The sequence below is a fragment of the Plectropomus leopardus genome, chromosome 15, assembly GCF_008729295.1.
Source record: "Plectropomus leopardus isolate mb chromosome 15, YSFRI_Pleo_2.0, whole genome shotgun sequence".
Classification (NCBI taxonomy): domain Eukaryota; kingdom Metazoa; phylum Chordata; class Actinopteri; order Perciformes; family Serranidae; genus Plectropomus; species Plectropomus leopardus.
The window spans coordinates 26,155,890-26,174,119 of record NC_056477.1 but is presented as its reverse complement, the minus strand read 5'-3'; the positions used below and the strand labels follow the sequence as shown (position 1 = coordinate 26,174,119).

The 18,230-nt window shown below is 40.6% G+C and overlaps 1 protein-coding gene across 1 annotated transcript in view; it reads right to left on the bottom strand.

Annotated features, from left to right (window-relative positions):
* LOC121954685 (serine/threonine-protein kinase 32C-like) overlaps window positions 1-18,230 on the bottom strand; it is a 92,572-nt gene that overhangs the window by 57,216 nt on the left and 17,126 nt on the right. Inside the window, 1 exon segment of the mRNA XM_042502350.1 lies at window positions 6,038-6,093. Within this exon segment, the coding sequence (XP_042358284.1) occupies window positions 6,038-6,093 (56 nt within the window).

Below are 18,230 nucleotides of genomic sequence, written 5' to 3'. Positions count from 1 at the left end.
TAATACAACCCCATGCACACTGCTTCAGGCTAGTTTGGTAAGCTTTGGTTGGACAATTGCTGTTCAGAGAAGGTTGCTAAAGACAGTTAACTCCTTTCTACTGAACAGTTGTTATTTTTATAATGCTGGTCAAATGCAGCCCCCCATACCAAGAAACAAAGAATTAATTCATTAATACTACATTCATAGTATGTTCAAAGGCTATAACATGTCTTAAAGTCTCTGATATATCCTGATATCCAGCCTGAAAAAGCTCCATTGATGATGAAAAAACAATGACTTGGGGTCTAATCGGAACTTTCAAAGCTAAATGAGTCATTTTATCATAGCGCTGTATCAGATTTCATCAGGAAATTTAATCATATCCTAAAAAAAAACGCTGTCACACTTTTGCAATTCATTCTCCATGGAGCTGAGCAGATATAAAAAATGTGGAGGTGGAACAAAACTCTCTGTCCTGTTTTTGGCTAACACAGGGAGGAAAGTTAAATAATAATACAGTACATGTGAAAACTGAAATTCTGGGGCATTCTCTGAGGACAAATGGTTGGAATAATAATATTACAAGGAAGAATTTAACCTTATTATTAGTGGGAAAAAGCTACAGTACTCGTGGTGCGTAGCTCATTGTAACTATGCACGCTTTGACATACTTGGACGATGATGAAATAAGATGCAGACTGCGGTGGAAAGTTTTAGAGGTCATGACAGCTTTCTGGCTGACAGCATTTCTGCCATTCTCATTTTCTACCATGTACTTTTTTATTTTTGTTGGCAGGAATGTTAATATCAACGCCTACGAGTGGCCTATTTTTTTTCTGGATTCTGGATTTGCCCAGCCAATTTTATCAAAAAAAAAAAAAAAAGATGGGTAAAATTACAAAAACAAACCAAATGAATATGGTGCTTTTCAAGATTTCTAAGCTCTCAGGATGTGTTGAAGCAGCTTGAAGCTATTTTATCCATATGGGCCCATCTTCAGTGGAGCTTTGTACTGAGAAGCCTATAGAGCTGCAGTATAAAAGAAGAGCATACATTTCTAGGCTAAAAGGTTGCCCGAGGGCTACACTGCAGCTGGGCTGTGCTGCAAAGCTGCACTCTGCTAAACCGACTCTCTCATCTGAGCTCTTTGCACCTGTAGCTCGGATATTAAAGAGGAGAGAGAAGCCCTTACGCGCAGTACGAGGCTCAACTGTCAGTCTTTATTGGCGGGAGGACTCTCAGTATGCTGCCTGGGAGCCCCGCGGGGCTAACGCAGAGAAAAAGGTAACAAAGGCTTCATCATCTCCTGACCTTTCCACAGACACTGGTATCGTCCGTGATATGATGAGAGTGTCACATCCTCTCACTCCATACTCTCCTCTCGCTATATCATCTCTTCCTCCACCACTTATTTCCAGCGCCTGTCTCTGTTCGTCTGTCCTTCTCCTTCCATCACACCCTTAATGAGGGTTTATTTCCACTCAAGTGTGTGCGTGGCGCAGGGTATGAGGATGTAGAAACCACCAGCTGAGCTCCAGTGCTACCTCTGACCTTTCTTGTCTCTCTCCGTCCGCCTCCGTCCTCCCTCTCCTCTTTCTGTTTAGATGTTTACCTGCCCATCTGACTGTTGCCATTAAGGAGCTGTCACTAAACTGCTGTCAGTGCCAATGACTGTCATGCCTCCCTTGAGTGTCAACCCCCCACCCCTCTTCCTCAGGCTCTCTGGGCAAAGGCCTTAATGAGCCCCGCGGCGGAATCGACAGGATGGAGTGACAAGGCAGGGTGCAAAAGTGTGATGCTCATGGGGAAAAAGGTAGCAGAGGAGAGGGAGAGCAACGGGGGAGCAAGCAATTATCCCGACTCTGGTGCTGTATATGGCCATCCAGCCCTCTAGCAGGCACGTTACAAATGAGCTATATCCTCCACTGCTGTGGAAATAATCACACCCAGCTACCATCACTCTTCACCCCCACGTGGTAGAGGACAGATGCTCCGGAACATTATAGAGAGAAGTAAAGAGAGAGCGCGCTTAGAGTGGGAATCCAAACAATATTAATGCCATATTTTATTCTTAATAATACTATATTGCTTTGCCAACACAGATTTCTTTACTGCCGAGCCCATAAAACACTCTTGAAATGAATTGCGAGAGAACAGTGGGGGTTAGAGAGAGAAACTAGGCCTGATTTATTTAAAGACGAGAGTGGGGGGGGGGGAGTACCTGTGCTGATATATCATAGAACAAGGAACGGAAGGAAAGATTTGCCCCAACACAAGGGCAAAAAGAGAATGAGATTCGCTGCGAAAGCCTGGCGCAGACAACGCAACTTTCACCGTGATTTGCCTTTTCTGGATGGAGTTCTGATTTCTCAGACATAAATCCTTGAGTCTGAAACCAAATCCTCTCCCTTGGCTGTCAACAGGCCATCTAGCTTGAGTGGTTCCGAGACATGTCTGGACCTTGACATGAGCTGTCTCCGTCGCTCCCACACTTTTCGAACATATTTGATTTCATGACAGCTGAAAACAAGATGCACTTGTAGTTGGAGCTCTGATACAGGGGGATGAGCTGGATGCAATGGGGAGCGGAAACTGGGGGAAACTCTTCAACTGGAATAATCTCGTAATCAGTACTATTTGTCGAAATGCGCATGGACACCGTGTGATAACAATGATCTCACAAGTTCATTGTATGTCACACTGAGACGGGTCTAAAAATGTTTTGGTTGCAATATTCTATAATCACAGACAGCTGTGAGTCATCAGTCATGTTTGCACAGAGCCAACAGAGTGATTTAAAACAATAATCACATATCATATTTAGCTTTTAAAAGAGAAAACATGATTGGATTTTGATATAAGAATACAAAGCTGATTTTTGTTTAAAAAAGTTTGCATATTTGTAAAATAGGTGCACAATATGATTGGAAATGTGATCTAAAAGGGTTAAAGTGGTATTTTTTTTTATTTCATCTCCACTTAAAAGTTTCACACAAATCCCAAAAAACCATCAGCTTTTCTCTGGGACAGCCCAAAATCGCACAGTGTAACAAGGGACCTTATTACTTTGTATACTTGTGCATCCCCATGTTAATATGACAACAGTCTGGGACAAAAAATGTCTTCTACTTTGAGCTGTAGCGACGGTGAGATTTTAAAAGTCTTGCTGACAGGGGACATAGAGAGAAGCTCTTGTGTTGAAAGAGCGAGAGCCAGGGGAGTCGCAGAGAAAGATACATACCCTAATACTGCACGTATATCAAAAAGGAGAGATATGAAGAGAAAAAGAAAGGAGAGATGAACAGCAGAGTAAAACTAGTGTCAGCCATGTTTGCAGATGGCTTTTGGAGGAGGTTTTCCTCCGCTTCCCCTCTGACAGCCTCTTCTTTCTCAGCTCCAGCCTACCTCACGAGTCCCCACTGTGCAAGAACGAGCCCCACAACACACATTCTTTCACATTCACAACTGCATGCGTGCACACATTGACTGGCTGCACACCAAAGAGCCCATTTTCTCGGAGCACCTACACAAGGCGGAAGATACAGATCATGTTTCACAGTGCTACAGTGTGAGGTAAACACCTCCTTCACTCTTTATATATCTCTCAAACACACTCGCCAACGTCTCTATGTTGTGATTTTGTTTAATATTTTTTACACACAATTTTAGACTAATGTTGATCATTAAAGCCCAATCTCATTGAGTAAATAATAGTTTAATATCAAGCTGATGCTACATTCTATAAAAAGTAGAAATTGATGGAAATTAGGCTCGGCTGGTATGTACTATTTCATACCTTCATACCTTCCTGAAATTTAATATACGGTATATGACAGTATAAGCGTGTGGTGAGCTACTTACTTTCAGCTTTTCAGACTAATAAATACTCAAAAGAAACCCACAAAACATTAAGAAAAGTAAAATTCTCATAGCAATTTTCCTTACTAAGTAGAGAAATACAACTGCACACCTTTCGAGTTAAACTTTCTCTCATTCACATAAGGCTTAGTTGCCTCATTTTAAGTCATCATAAAACACACTTAATTCAACCTCAACAAAAACAAAATAAAACTCATCCAAACTGTCTTGGTTATTCTTGCTAGTAATCTGGCTGGTAAGTCCACTGTTCCAACAATCACCAGCTCCAGTTTGGTCAAAAATAAATTCTTAATTGACCAAGTTAGAGGTAAAAAACATTATTCCCCATTTTGCTGGCCACGAGCTGTTTACAGTCCTGGAACTTCTCCCTCCACCACTAGGTGTCATAGTGTCTTTCAGCTCAGCTGCCTGTTCCACCAGTACAGACTGGAGTCTGAGCTCTGGTGGTGCGTCCTGTGCACTACATACAATGAGTTTAACAGAAAGAGGCGCACAGATATTTATGATGTTATTGAAAAACATACCTTTGGGATTTCTAAAAACCATGGTATACCAGAAGACCGTGATATCATCTAAGCCTGCTGCAAATCTTTAAATAATATTTGTTTTTTGTTTTTTTGTACCCATCTCCTTTACTACATCCCTGCTGACACACACCAACAAAGGCCTCAGTGTGTTCAGTAGAGAAATAAAGACTCATGCTGTTAAGTATTCAGAAACAGCAGGAACACAGAGTGTGGCCACAGTGGGCAAAAAAAAAAACACAGACAAGATGACCTCAACCAAGGACAATCTTTATCTTAACGTCTCTATGAGCATCTGCCTGACTCAGTGAGTGTAGTTTGTCTGTGTGTGCACGCACGTGTTTCCATAAAAGTATGCGCAAACATGACTGTGTTACAAATGTTGCATAAGTGTGGAATCCAGCTCTCAGACAAGAACCGTGCCTCTTTGGATGAAGCAGTTGGCTTCCCTTGTCTGCCGCAGAAGAGAAGGAAAATGTCCAAAAGGAAATAACACCCCTCCATTTAAATTTTGTTGTCACATCCATGACGCTTCTTAGCCACAAGAGCTTATTTCAAGCTCTTTATGCTTGAATTTAAAAACCAAAATCATGAATGAACATTTATTTCCATGTGGCATTTATTCCAAAATAAGTCAAATGTAGTGTAAATAATCTAATGTGCCAAAAAATTTGGGTTGCCCTGCTTCAGTCTCTAAAGCCTGCATGTAGCGAATTTCCCGGCTTACTGCAGATTTCCTTCAGTATCATAAGGAAAGTGGCAGCAGCTTGAGGGAACAAAGCAATAAGTAAAAATTAACATAAATTCACATGGTAATGTATTCAGCATTGGGCAATGACTTCCCATATAACACAGGGACATGTTTTTTGTAAAAAAGATTGTGTTTTGAGAAGAGCAAAGCAGAAGGAATTTGCAGAGGCGTGCACAGACATGAGTATAATGAACAAATATTAGCCGTGATATTTGGGATTCAAAACGAAGATAAACTATTCCAATCTCTGGAGCCTAGCTGTGTGTCGACACACACCCGCTACGCCCCTGAATTCATTATTGAAGTCTCACACAGGCATTCAACACAAACACAAAGGAATTCTTCCACAAACAAATGGCCCAAAAGTTAATCCAAAATGTCTGTTTTATCAACAATGGCCACCAATGGCGATATTGGCACCTGAGACAAGGTTGAAAAGACTTGCTGTAATTTGGTTTCACAATATGCAGTGCACACACACACACACACACACACACACACACACACACAAATAGACATGTCAAGTTTCCCTCTCTGTTGTATTCGGCCCAACCGTTGAGCATGATGACAAGTGCAGCCACATTATTATGCTGCGCTGTAATTAAACGGAGACGTGGGGTCAAAAATCCCAACAGGTCGGCTGGCTTGAGATGAAAAGTGAATTGCCGCTCCTCTAAATGACTTTACAGAAAGAACTACATAAGCCGTATTTATAACTACTATTAAAACAGAAACATTATTTATCTTTTTAAGCACCATAATATCAGGAGAGCTACAGTGTAATCTCTCAGAGCCCGTTCTGCCTGGCCCTCTCTGATTCTTCAGCAGAGATAATGACTGTGCGGGGTGAGTGACGGTAGAGAGCACACACACATCCACTGAATGAAAAATGTTACATTACCTTTCCAAAGCTCCCTTTCCCGATGGCCCGCAAAATCTGGAAGTGGTCAAAATTCACTGTGAAGAAGAAGAGAGAGAAGAAATCTGTCAGCATGAGTTAAGCTACAAAACAGGGAACAGGACATGTACAACAATTAGGCATTAGCACACTGAAACCTTTGCTGTTGTTTTGGCAGCCCAACACATTTGATTTAAAATAACTGTAAGGTTAAAGTGCTGACTGTAAGCATGGATTGAGGATCCACACTGATGAACAGTGGAAGAATTGCATTCTTTTGTTTACGCAGCCCCCCCCCCCCCCTTTTTTTATGGCAAAGGACGTAATTGGACACAAAATCATCACGTATAATGGTTACTTGCAAATCCTTTGCAATCAATAACTGTCTGAAGTCTGCATCCCACACACATCAGCAGACAAAGCCTTGGCGGTGCTCTGCCAGGACTGTACTGCAAGCATGTTCACTTCCTGCTCACTTTGAAGGCTGACTAATTTGGCCAGTCAAGAACATCGTCTGTGACGTTCCCTCTGCATACTCCAAAATGATAAGACCAAGGCCCATTCCCAGTCTATATTTTTACCCTCACCCTCCTTACAAAGGGCAGTCCCATTTTATACAATTTTCTGAATGAAACTGGAAAATTGATGGTGTTTACATGAATAGATGCGATAAGTTTGTTGTGATTTCTCCTGCATGAGCTATCGGCACCTTTTTGCGGTTGTCAGCACTTAATAGGAGAAAGTAAGAAAAAGTCTTCACCACAAACAAGCCTAAGGGCCATCAGTAAAGTAATCAGACACAATGAAAATGCTTTCATGCAGTTGTAATGGTATTTTTACTAATATCCATGACATTTTGGAATTAAACATAAAGTATAGCTGAAGCTAAAAGGTATGACATGAATTTTGGTTTTGATCAGTGACCAAAGTATTGGAAGGTCACGGTAAAATGAATGCCTGACGATGATGCTATATGAAAAGCAAAAGGATAAGTAAAGTTATAAAATTCATCCTCAGGGGAACATGAAAGTCTGAACAAAATGTCAAGGCAAACCTTCCAATAGACGCTGACACATTTAGCTCTATACACCACAGTTGAGACCCTCATGGTGACGCTAGAGGGAAAGTCAGAGGATCAACAAAGTCAAGAGCATTTATCCTCTTTGAAGGTCTGTATAAATGTCATGGCAATCTGTCTGGACCAATGTGGTGCATCGACTGACATTGTCACTAACATGGCTTAAAAGCACCACGAGTCCTTCACTGCTCGTCCATATGTGTCAAGCAGAAAATCAGCAAATTTATGTCAAAGCATTGGAATCAATATAATGTAAAGGACATTTTCCATGTGACAACCAGCTCATCTGAACACCACGGGAGGGAGAAACACTGCTACTTCAATGATGAAAGGTCTGGAAAATTGAAAAGCAATGGCACTATGAATCAGAGCACAACAGTTGCAACATGAAAATTGTGTGGTCCTGCAAGATCTTAACCGTTTAGCTTCAGACAGTACCGTGTATTAGCAGGGGAGTTGCAAAATAAATACATCCTGCAAAGTTTTGTTTTTTTTTCTGTTCATGCTTGCTGCACAGTTCTGTCTTCTGATGAGTTTATGTAGACTCTGTTGAACTAATGGCATTCATGAAGTAAAAACTTTCCACACCCAGTCTTATCATAACATCAGAACTTAAAACACACGGCACATGAAACATTCAGTGCGCGGAAAATGATTAGAATTTGTTATAGCCGTGTCACAGAAAATTGGGCACTTTTAACAAAGCGATGAAAACTTTTATCAAGATCAGCGATTGTATGCTTTAATTTGTGCAAATGTACAAGAAGATTTTTATTTATTTTTTTTTTTATTTTTTTTTTTTTAAAGGCCCATAATCTCCAAATGAAAATCTTGAATTTGGATTTCCAGTTTATCTAGCTGGAACATCAGAGTGGAGGCGAAGACAAAGGAGTCTCATTTCAGAAAAACACCCAGCTCACTGCACTGCAATCGTTCATCTTATTTTATTTTGTTATATCAATATGTGTAATGGCACAGTTAGATGTCTTGGCTCATTGCCTTCTTCAGTGGATGTGTGTTCTGCTGATTGATAGAGTTGTCCTGTGTGTGGTGCAGAGTTTTAACTCAGTCCTGAGAGGAAGGAGGGTTGGCTGGAGGAGAAAAGCCTTGTAAAGAGGAAAAAGAAACTCATGTATAATGTAATGCAACAGATTATATAATCTTTTATTTTTGTTGAGACGCTCTAAGAGAGCTAGGGCTGAGCAGTTTTAGGAAAATGTCCAACTTTTTTTCGCCTGAAAATGCAATTACACTTTATAATGTGAGTATTTTCTAATATAAAAAAAACAACACAGCCCTGTATTTCTAGCTGTGTATAGAAAAAACAAGATATAATTGCACAGTGTATCTTCTTTTTAGTGGCTTTATTTATAGCAGTTACATAGATGGACACTAATGGGTGGTAAGTCACGCTGACGACATCTGCTTAAGCTACAGCTAACATTAGCTTGACAGGACCACAGGACGGACTGCCTGATAATTCTGAATGCTCTGGGTCAAAGTCTTTAGGGTTATATGTCTAAAATTATGTTATGAAATCTGCAAAAGTTTCACACAGAGATTCCAACAGACACTACTAACTATTAAATAAATCAGCTATTAGCTGGCAGTCTAAAAGTGAACGTTTGAAGAAACTCCTTTGAGGTGTTCTTGAGATATATTGCATTTATGAGAATGAGACAGAAGCCACCTAACACCTTTGACCACCAAAATATAACATTTTCTCTTGAATTCCATGTAAACGTTTGTGCCATATTTGAAACTTTTGAGATATCGCCTTCAAGAGAATAATCAAAAGTCACAGTGACTTTGACTTATGACCACCAAAATCTTATCAGTTCATCCTCATGTCCATGTGAACGTTCTTGTCGAATCTGAAGATATTCCCTCAAGCTTTTCTTGAGATATCACCTTTCCAAGAAGAGGACGTACAAACCTTCAGAGGGACAACCGTAAAACATGATTCCTCATCTCATGGCTATTGCCGCTGCTAGGGCATAATAACACATTAAAAAATTGCAACATGCATCGCAATTTTTTCCAAAAAGCTGCCATGAAATCAGGAACTTAAGACCGCAACAATCCTCAAAAAAGCCTAGATGGGCTGACTTGTGTTATAAAAGATTTTTTGTGCATTGGCACTGATTTAAGCCAGAGAAATCAGTCACAATGTTACTATGTACTGCACGAACAAATGTGGACTGATGAGCTGGTGGGCTACCACTGGCCAGCCTCCTCCTGGTCATCCATGTTACTGATTGAAACTTGCCTCTGCTCTGTATGTGTGTGTTTGTAGCAGTGCTGCAGGCAGATGTGAGCACAGCGGGCAGGGCGCTTACTCATGCAGCTACTCCTTAAAAGTCAGTCAGCTTCTGAAGCTCACATCCTGATCTGCTCGGCCCCCTGTCCGTGTAGACAAGGGGTGATCATGAGAGACGACAGCACATGCTGGGCTCCTCGAGGCAGACCCACTGCCAGCTGACCTGTGTCCCCCCCGGGCTGAGCGAGGAGGTAAACCCCACAATGCTTTTTACTTCCACACAAAAGAAACAAGGTGTGGTTTTCATGTTTTGTCTGGAAGATAGACTAATCCAGTGTGGATTCTCCCTGATCAGTCTTTTGTACATGGTTAATCCTCTCATATGGCATGGCTCTGACTGCACCATGGTGCCGACACACATACACACACACATGCACACACACACAGGCACTGTACCATGAACACAACTATCCATGAGGTATTAAAAGGGATGAAGAGAGATGTGAAGGAAATTGTATGTACAGCAGTGTGGGTTCATAGGTCCTCTTTCAGATAAGATGACGGGATGTCCTGGCGAAAAAACCAGCAGCGAAGTGTGCAAAGTCAGCAGTAACAAGACCGAAAAGTCTGGGCTAATAATACAACTAATGAGCTGTGTGAGTTGTTGCATTTACAGCCAAATAAGCTGCTGATGTCATGAGTCTGATCAAAGTTTACAGCCTTTCATCTGTAAAATCTCAGTTTACCCAACATCCTACATACAAGCAAATATTAACTACACCTCCAGACCGAAATCTAAGGACAAACACTCAGTCTATCATCTTGAAAATACAGAAATATATACCCTGTGGTCTCTCATTTTACTGTATACAGTGCTGCAGGGATTTTTTTTTGGTAGGCCAGCCAATAAGTTAGTGTTGCTCTGTTTCCCTTGACAAAAAAACAATGGGATTTCTGCACTGGATTTTGGAGTTTAAGCTTGTTGATATATATTGCAAGTGTAGCAACATTATACTCTAATACTCAGTAAGACTGCATAAAAAAATGAAAGCAGTATCAACAAGCACATAAACAGGCTCTATATATAATATTCATAGAATTTTGCAAAGGTTACATATCTGATTGGGTTCAGCACTTTAGAGGCAGTTTCTCCACAGGTGGGTCAGTACTTTTTACAGACACTTGAGTAAATCCTGAAAGCGATTTCAATATGAGGACCTTCACACTGAGTCACAGTAGATAAGTGTCAGATGGTATGAATCTAGGCCTGCGTGTAAATTAAAAAAGGGAAACCAAATATATTGACCATCAAAGACTTGAAAAATGATTCATGAAAGACACACAATTAAGCATCAACCTCAACTTTTTCATTTAACCCATCGATCGATGTCCCCAGTATCACAGCGCTTCCTCGAAGTATGACTCATCAGGTAATGGTAAGCAAAACAAAAGCCCCTTCACTTAGTCTGGCCTGGTGAAAGACGCTGCTCTTTAGATTCAGGGGTAAAAAAAGATTTGGGCCTTGTTCCATACTAAAGGGATAATTAGAGCGGACATGTTTCCTGTAACCATCGCTTCAGCATCAGAGGCTCTCCCTCCATGTGCCAGGCTGGCTCCCACATGCTGGGCAGAAGAATTACGTATTTGGGAGGCAGTGCAGGTTTTTCATGTAATGCTTTACACTTAAATCACAATGTAGAGTATCTTTGCACTGGCTGACCGGTGAAGTCAAGCAGCAGAGGTTAAGTGCTCGTAGTTCAGTCGATTAATGGGTTCACAGTGGCACAAATGGTTTATTGTTCAGCAGCAGCCCTGACGGTTATCATGTGAGAGCTCAAGGTATTTCTCTTTACCTATGGGCTCTATTAACACATCCTATGTGCCTTAGAGCATATATTGTGTATCAATGAGCACTTGTCTTTCCCAGCTTCAAGTGGATGACTTCTACGCAGGTGTTCAACCAAATGACTTCAGGACACGGAGCATCCACTCCATAAACTACAGTGAACACACACTGCTGATGGTTTTTGTAATTCGTGTCACTGTCAAGTGGTACTTACACAAACCAGCATGATAGTGGTGAGTGAGATGGGTAGAAAAGAAGGTGTCCATAGTGCAGACTCTAAGTTGGCTCCATCAGCCACTCTCAGGTTTCAGTGGATGCTGCACAAAAGACTACGGCCGAACCCTTCAGACAAGTGCAGCGTGTAGTGTGAGTGAATTTGATCTACCATGGAGACAGTGGGAGAACGACCACATCTTTCCCTCTCGGGGCTGGAAGCTGCTGACACACCAGTATGATATGCTGAGTAGGCTCCACAGGGGTCCTCCATGGGTGATTGGCTTCAGTGGAGGAGCTGATTTTGGCACAAAGCCCATGTCAAGGGGCATGGACAGAGTGAGGCTGAGAGGGTCTGAGGTCTGTGTGTGGTTGTGTGTGTGTGTGTGTGTGTGCTCATGCACTTAAAGTCTCTGATTAAACCAAAGTTACAATTTAGCTCTCACTAAAAGAAGTCTTAACACTCTTTTCATCTAATCTTTGAGCTGCAAAGCGGGATGAGTCTTTATCCCCTTTCTGTAATCCCATTTCCACATATTTCAATCGAGATATGTCTTCTAATCATGTGTCAGCCTGCCCTCAACTCCCCCTTTGACTACTGGCAGAGTTTCCAGCACCTCACTATGACAAACTGCATTATAACAACATTGTGTGAGGGCTGCTTCGGGTGAGTATGAGAGACAGCTTTGCAGCACAATGCTCGGGAGAGATAGAGCTGTCATCTTCATAATCAAAAGATCTGTAAATATTTTTATGATTTACCCTTCAATCTATAAATGTTTGGCATTTCCCCAGATAAATTACTTAAATAAATACATTTATTGAATACCATTTTTTTGATTAATACACTGTCATTTAAAGATCAACGTCTAGCCTCAGCACGACTGTGGGCTGAGGATGGATGCAATACGATGCGAAGTAATGCGATACCAGGCAATACAATGCAATGTAATACATTACTATGTGATATGATATTATGTGATACGACACTATGCGATATGATACGATATGATACGATGCGATGGCATGTGATGCAATAGGATACTCTATGATACCATGCGATGCAGTGCTGTGCCTTGCAATATATTGCAATGTAATCTGATACTATGCGATACAACACTCGGTGATACGATATGATGCAGTGCGTTACGATGTGGTGTCATGCGATACAATATGATACTAGGCGATACAAAAAACAGCAATGAAATATGATGCGATATAATGCAATGCGATATGCTACGATACCATACGCTACACTATAAGAAGGCTATCAGATAAGTAAGGTAAGCCATTGAAGAAACAGATACAGATAAACAGAAAAAGTAGGGCTTAGAGATATGGAGAAAATCAAATATTCTGATATTTTTTCACCAAATGTCTTGATATCAATGACAGTGTTGTAGGGTTGATTATTGGTGCTTTCACAAAATATTTACACAATAATCAGTAACGTGGATATAAAAACTAAGAGGATTGGGGCAAATAACAGAACGAACAGTCTGGTACATTCAGAAAATGACATCACTTTCCCGTAATGCAGCTTTTGAAACCAGGAAAAGACAACACTGACAATATTTAGTCTCATGTCACAAAATCAATATAAATAATACATTCCTCAGCCCTAAGTATATGGTAATAATAATACAATGAATTGTAATGCGGATGATAAAGGAGAGCTGAGGGGAGGCTGGACAAAGTGAACCCTGTGGAGGGCACCTTCAAGACCGCGAAGAATACATTATGCATCGAGATCATTAACTTTGCTAATTGTACCCTGGAAATACTGAATTGCAGAAAGGTCTGGGGAGACAACCTTTCAAAGCAATGCTCCTCAACAGGGTAACTTTTAGAAAGAAAGACTTAACAAATCTCCATCTCATGCATCAGCAGTCAATGGACAGGTGGCATCGATCCGTCAAAGATGAGAAACAATTGCAGCATTATGGGCTGGAGTCATTATTGGAACATACTAAAATAAAAGACTGCAATTAACAGCTGGGACAACACAGAAAGGCAAGACATGTTGGCACACACACAAAATAATGACAATAAACTAATGAAAATGAATACAAATTTAGTACGTGGCACAAAGTTTCGATAGTCATATTTAGGCATTAATTATGAATACAAAGATAATGCAATTTTCATGAGACGTTCTTTATTAATCACCATCACAGTCGCTGCTCGCGGCACAAAGAGGGTCGTATGAGGGGAGGAGGGATGGCAATTCATCAAGAGCGCAGACGCTGATGAATTATGAGTTCATACGAGTACCTGTAGTTTAGAAAGCTGTGATATGATTCACTACAAACAGATGCTCGCCGCTTCAAGGTTGAGAGTTTATGTTATTTATGCAATGCCACTTGCTGGAGAAAAGTTACATGGACTCACTATTTTTTGGTGTTGTGAGGTGTTTACACAACTCAGCAGCTGCAATTTGATGGAACGCAGAAAAGACACATTCATATGTCGCCTTGGTTTTCAGTTATTACTGTAGTTTCATCTCAAGCTAATGAGTGTCATTTTAATGGATGGGTAGACATCTGAAGTAGTATCCTCATATTTATTTTGAAGCTTTTAGAGTGTTGAGATTCATCATTCTCCCTCAAAAACTTGACAGTCGAGGCCACACCGCAGTCCTCTTGTAGAGAAAATATCTGAACTTCAATTGGGTTTAAATTAAAACCACTCAGAGAGCAGAAGATTAAGTATTGATGAATTCCTCAGAAAATCAAAACACCAACCACTACATCTCATTCTCCGGTATGCCGCCTCTAATTTTACCCTGGGCTCCCCAAAGAGGCTATACCTAGCTGGAAGAGAATCACACACGTGATCAATAAAGTGGACCAATGATACTGCTCTACTGCTACCTGAAATTGATGCATAAAGCTGAGCTAGGAAGCTACCAAGGCATGCGAAGGAGGCAAAGCACTATCCTAATGGGGGGGCAACCTAATACCTTTGATGTCAGTGAAGCTCGAGCACATTGATCTTTGAGATACCACTTAATACGATGGAGCCATGGTTCAGCGTGCTCATTCCTTTCACGACTCGAGGGTTGTGCTGAGAGGGCTGTTTTGGGGAAGCTAAAGATTGATGTGCTGTCACTATTATATGTAAAAATGCTTCCATTTAAAAACATGACTGACCGATCCAGTCACACCTACCTGTGTGGGATTAACCTGTCTATGCTTGAGGATTAGTAAACACTGAAAATGCATATTTCAAGCATTTAAATTACTCTTTATGTATCCTTACTTTGAGTAGTGGTCAGTATAAAAAGTTCACTTCAAATGATTAAGGCTCTATTCAAATATTTACATATAAATATCTCATTTAGTAGTGCTGCAGATGCCACTTCTGCAGACTGCATAGCTTTCAGTCACAAGCTCTGTATTAGAGTCTGATTAATAGTGCTGCACCGACTTGTTCAAGCTTCAAAACTTCCATAATCACATTGACATTTAAACTCTAAATCGAAATTGAAAATGTACAGAGCCTCTTATGTTCCTAAAGGGGATATTTCGCATTGTTTATTTATTTTTGTGCTCACAAGTGAAGTATCTTATGGGACCAAGTTGTTATCTTGTTCGCACAAAATGATTAACTTTTGAATGGTAATAAATGTTTCTGATTATATTATATTATATTAATATTTCTGAATAGTCGCATATAAAGATTATGCAACACTAATGTTATTTGTATTATACCATTTGCAGATTTCGATTGCAGTGGTGGCTGGGGTAAAATTGTCCAAAAGTCAAAATTCATTTAAAAGGGCAGATTAGGTGGCATTAACAGGGTGGTGTAGCTGCAATTTAACAGCACCATTAATTGCATTTATTCACTCATTGCATTTATTTATTTAATCAAGAAAGTTGATTTCATTAAAAAAAAAAAAAACCTTAATCCCATGGATCACTTTGTTTTAAAAAAATCAAAAAATTAAAAAGCACAGCCCAATAATTAATAAAGCATTTATGAGAGCTGAAAAATCTGGTAAGGTTTTTTCACATGAACGCATAACATAAACAAGTATTTCTTATGAGAAACAGTCACATTTCTCAAAAATTGTGCCAGAGCTACAGAATGTACTGAGCAGAACATTTCACAGTTTAAAAAGACGCTTTCCAGATGCGTAAGCTCCCACGGGTCCACATAATAAATGCTGCTCCTGATGCAATAGTTCATAAAGCGTCCTTTTGGAGAACCAAATTCAACAAGTGCCTGGTGTTGAAACTCTGATATTACACCAAAGCCAGATATTCCTAATATCATCTGCACAGATTTAGGGCTAAAACATGCAATCATTGTGTTTTAATAAATGCCCTGTCTCTACCAAATGCATGAGTAATTTGTTTGTTAACATGTTCGCCACATGAACCTGTTGAGTTAATATGGTGCTGTATCTTATAGGAGCAAATATTTGCTTCCACGGACCACAATTTTTTCATTTTATGCACTGATTCACTTTGTTCAGCAACATCTACTTTCCTTTACTTTATCTCCATCAATGAGCCACCCACCTGAAATTTTTGTAAAGGAGCTGACAAAGAGTTCATTTAGATATAAGTAAAAAAATAAATAAAAAGAGAATAAAAAAAGAAGATAAAAAAATCATAATTCACTGTATGGGGGACATTGTCGTGCAGTTGCAGTACAACGTGAGAAAAAGGGCAAACAGAGTGCAAATAAACCGAATATAAACAATAAAGGTTATCACTGAGGTGCAAAAACACTGTACACTACGCCAGCAACATAAACAAGGCTAACACTGAGGTGCTCTGTGTTTAGATTATTGACTGCTTGCTCTGTCACAGTGCTTTTGTACTATTTTCTAACCAGTAATGTGGTAGATGGATGCGCAGTTTGCACAAAGCCCAGCATAACTGGCACTGAATGAATCATTATTTCAATAAGGATAAAATGACTATCTGAATATTGAAATATCGGCAGAGTGTAAATTATTTATTAATATTTAAGTAAGGAGCGATTCTCTCTAAATGTAAAGTAGTTTGACACAGAAATTGAACTCTGAAATGTTAATGCAGAGTACATTTAGAGTATGACTGAGCCATCGCATCACACTGAGTGAATGCACCCTGTGTGGATAAGCCCATTGGACTGGGATCAAAAAACCTCCTAGCATCGATCCCTTCCTGTTCTGTCTTTGGAGAATACGCCTCTGCTTCTAATCCAATCTGATGCTGTCTGCCTCTGTGCTATGTTATCAGCCTGTGTACAAGCTATTTCTCAGATTTTGCTGACAGGTTTCCATTTGCATACACAGTGCACATAACCACTACGCTTGGCAGCTTTATGGCATCAGCAGTGGGCGATGCTGGATATGATGAGAGCAACGTACTTTGCTCAAGTTCTCGTGGCGATAGTTTAGTGTTTCTACACAGACACTGGCAGAGGGATCAGAGACAGAGTGCATGTGACACTTCAGTGTGCATGTGACACTACACAGCGCCACAGGATCATAGTAAGAACTGTTCTGCAAGAAAACTGTTTGCTTTACAGCAGCCTTTTCTCCCGCGTGATTACTGAATATTTTATTGCAGTAGTAAGTCATATTTCACGGTTTGTAGTAGTCGTGCTGCTGCTGGGACACACTCGAGTCTTTGATATCGAGCATCTAATCGAAAGATGCAGGGAGACATAAAGTACAATACCACTTGTTGTAAATCCAAGACATCTTGCAACTGGCATATCATTTCTCAAGCTACCACGGGGACTGAGCGCCAGTTATGGGATATCTTGATCTTGACCTTGCACTGATCTTCTTTGATCTTTATTGATGGGGCTTTCATTACCAGATCGGGGGAAAAGACTCACATGTTCTTTTGATCAGCGCAGGGTACGCTGCATGTGCCTTGGATGGCGATAAAGAGAATATGGTGTCTTAAATCATCTTATGTTAGCAGCATGCTTCATTTCAATTAAGTTTTAAGGCCGTGCCCTTGGAGGTGCTTCTTGCACATACAACAGGGTATTTGCTGAACACCGAAGAATCATTTATTTGTCGTGTGGAATTCTGGTAATGCTGGTAATCTATGGTGTCTGTCTGAGTTAACTTTTCACACATCCTGCCTGCAACAACACGCCACATGGTTGCTCCTCCCGCAACAGGGGCAGTGACTGACACCACCTCAGGTTCCAAAACTTACTCATCCCAAATCATGAAATACTGCCACTCTGCAGTGGACTTCTGCGTCTACGTTACGCTCGAGGTATCGTTCTGCGTTCGCTATTTACATTCCTGAATACCGCTTCCATGATGTCAAGCACATGGTGGGATGACGCTGCATGTGGTTGTGTATATAACACAAGCACATGGCAACCAATGTCGTGCTGTCAAACGTCTACGGTGGCTTTGGGCATCAAGATCATACGCCAAAAGCTCTGTCAAAGCAGTGGTGTTTGACACCTTGGGAATGAGAAGGGGTTATACATTCCCACCGACACACCAGTTCTTACTCAACGAGAATTTACAGACTGGCGAGTTGATTTCCGCATCCTAATGAGTGACTCGCAGCCACATGCCACAACTTTCCCAACCCCACCCAAAAAAACACAACCAAGGCTTGCAAAATAGATGGAAGAGCTAAACATTTGGTACAAATTTAGCTGAGCTAACAAAGAGGAAGCATCTGAGCCTCGTCAGTAAGTGTAATGCTCACTTTCCACCGCTGCATTACTTGTTTATGACAAAAACATAACTACTGCCACATTAAAACACGGTGTTCCCCTTTTTACTTGAGAGATTTGTATAAAGCTATGGTTTCCTCGA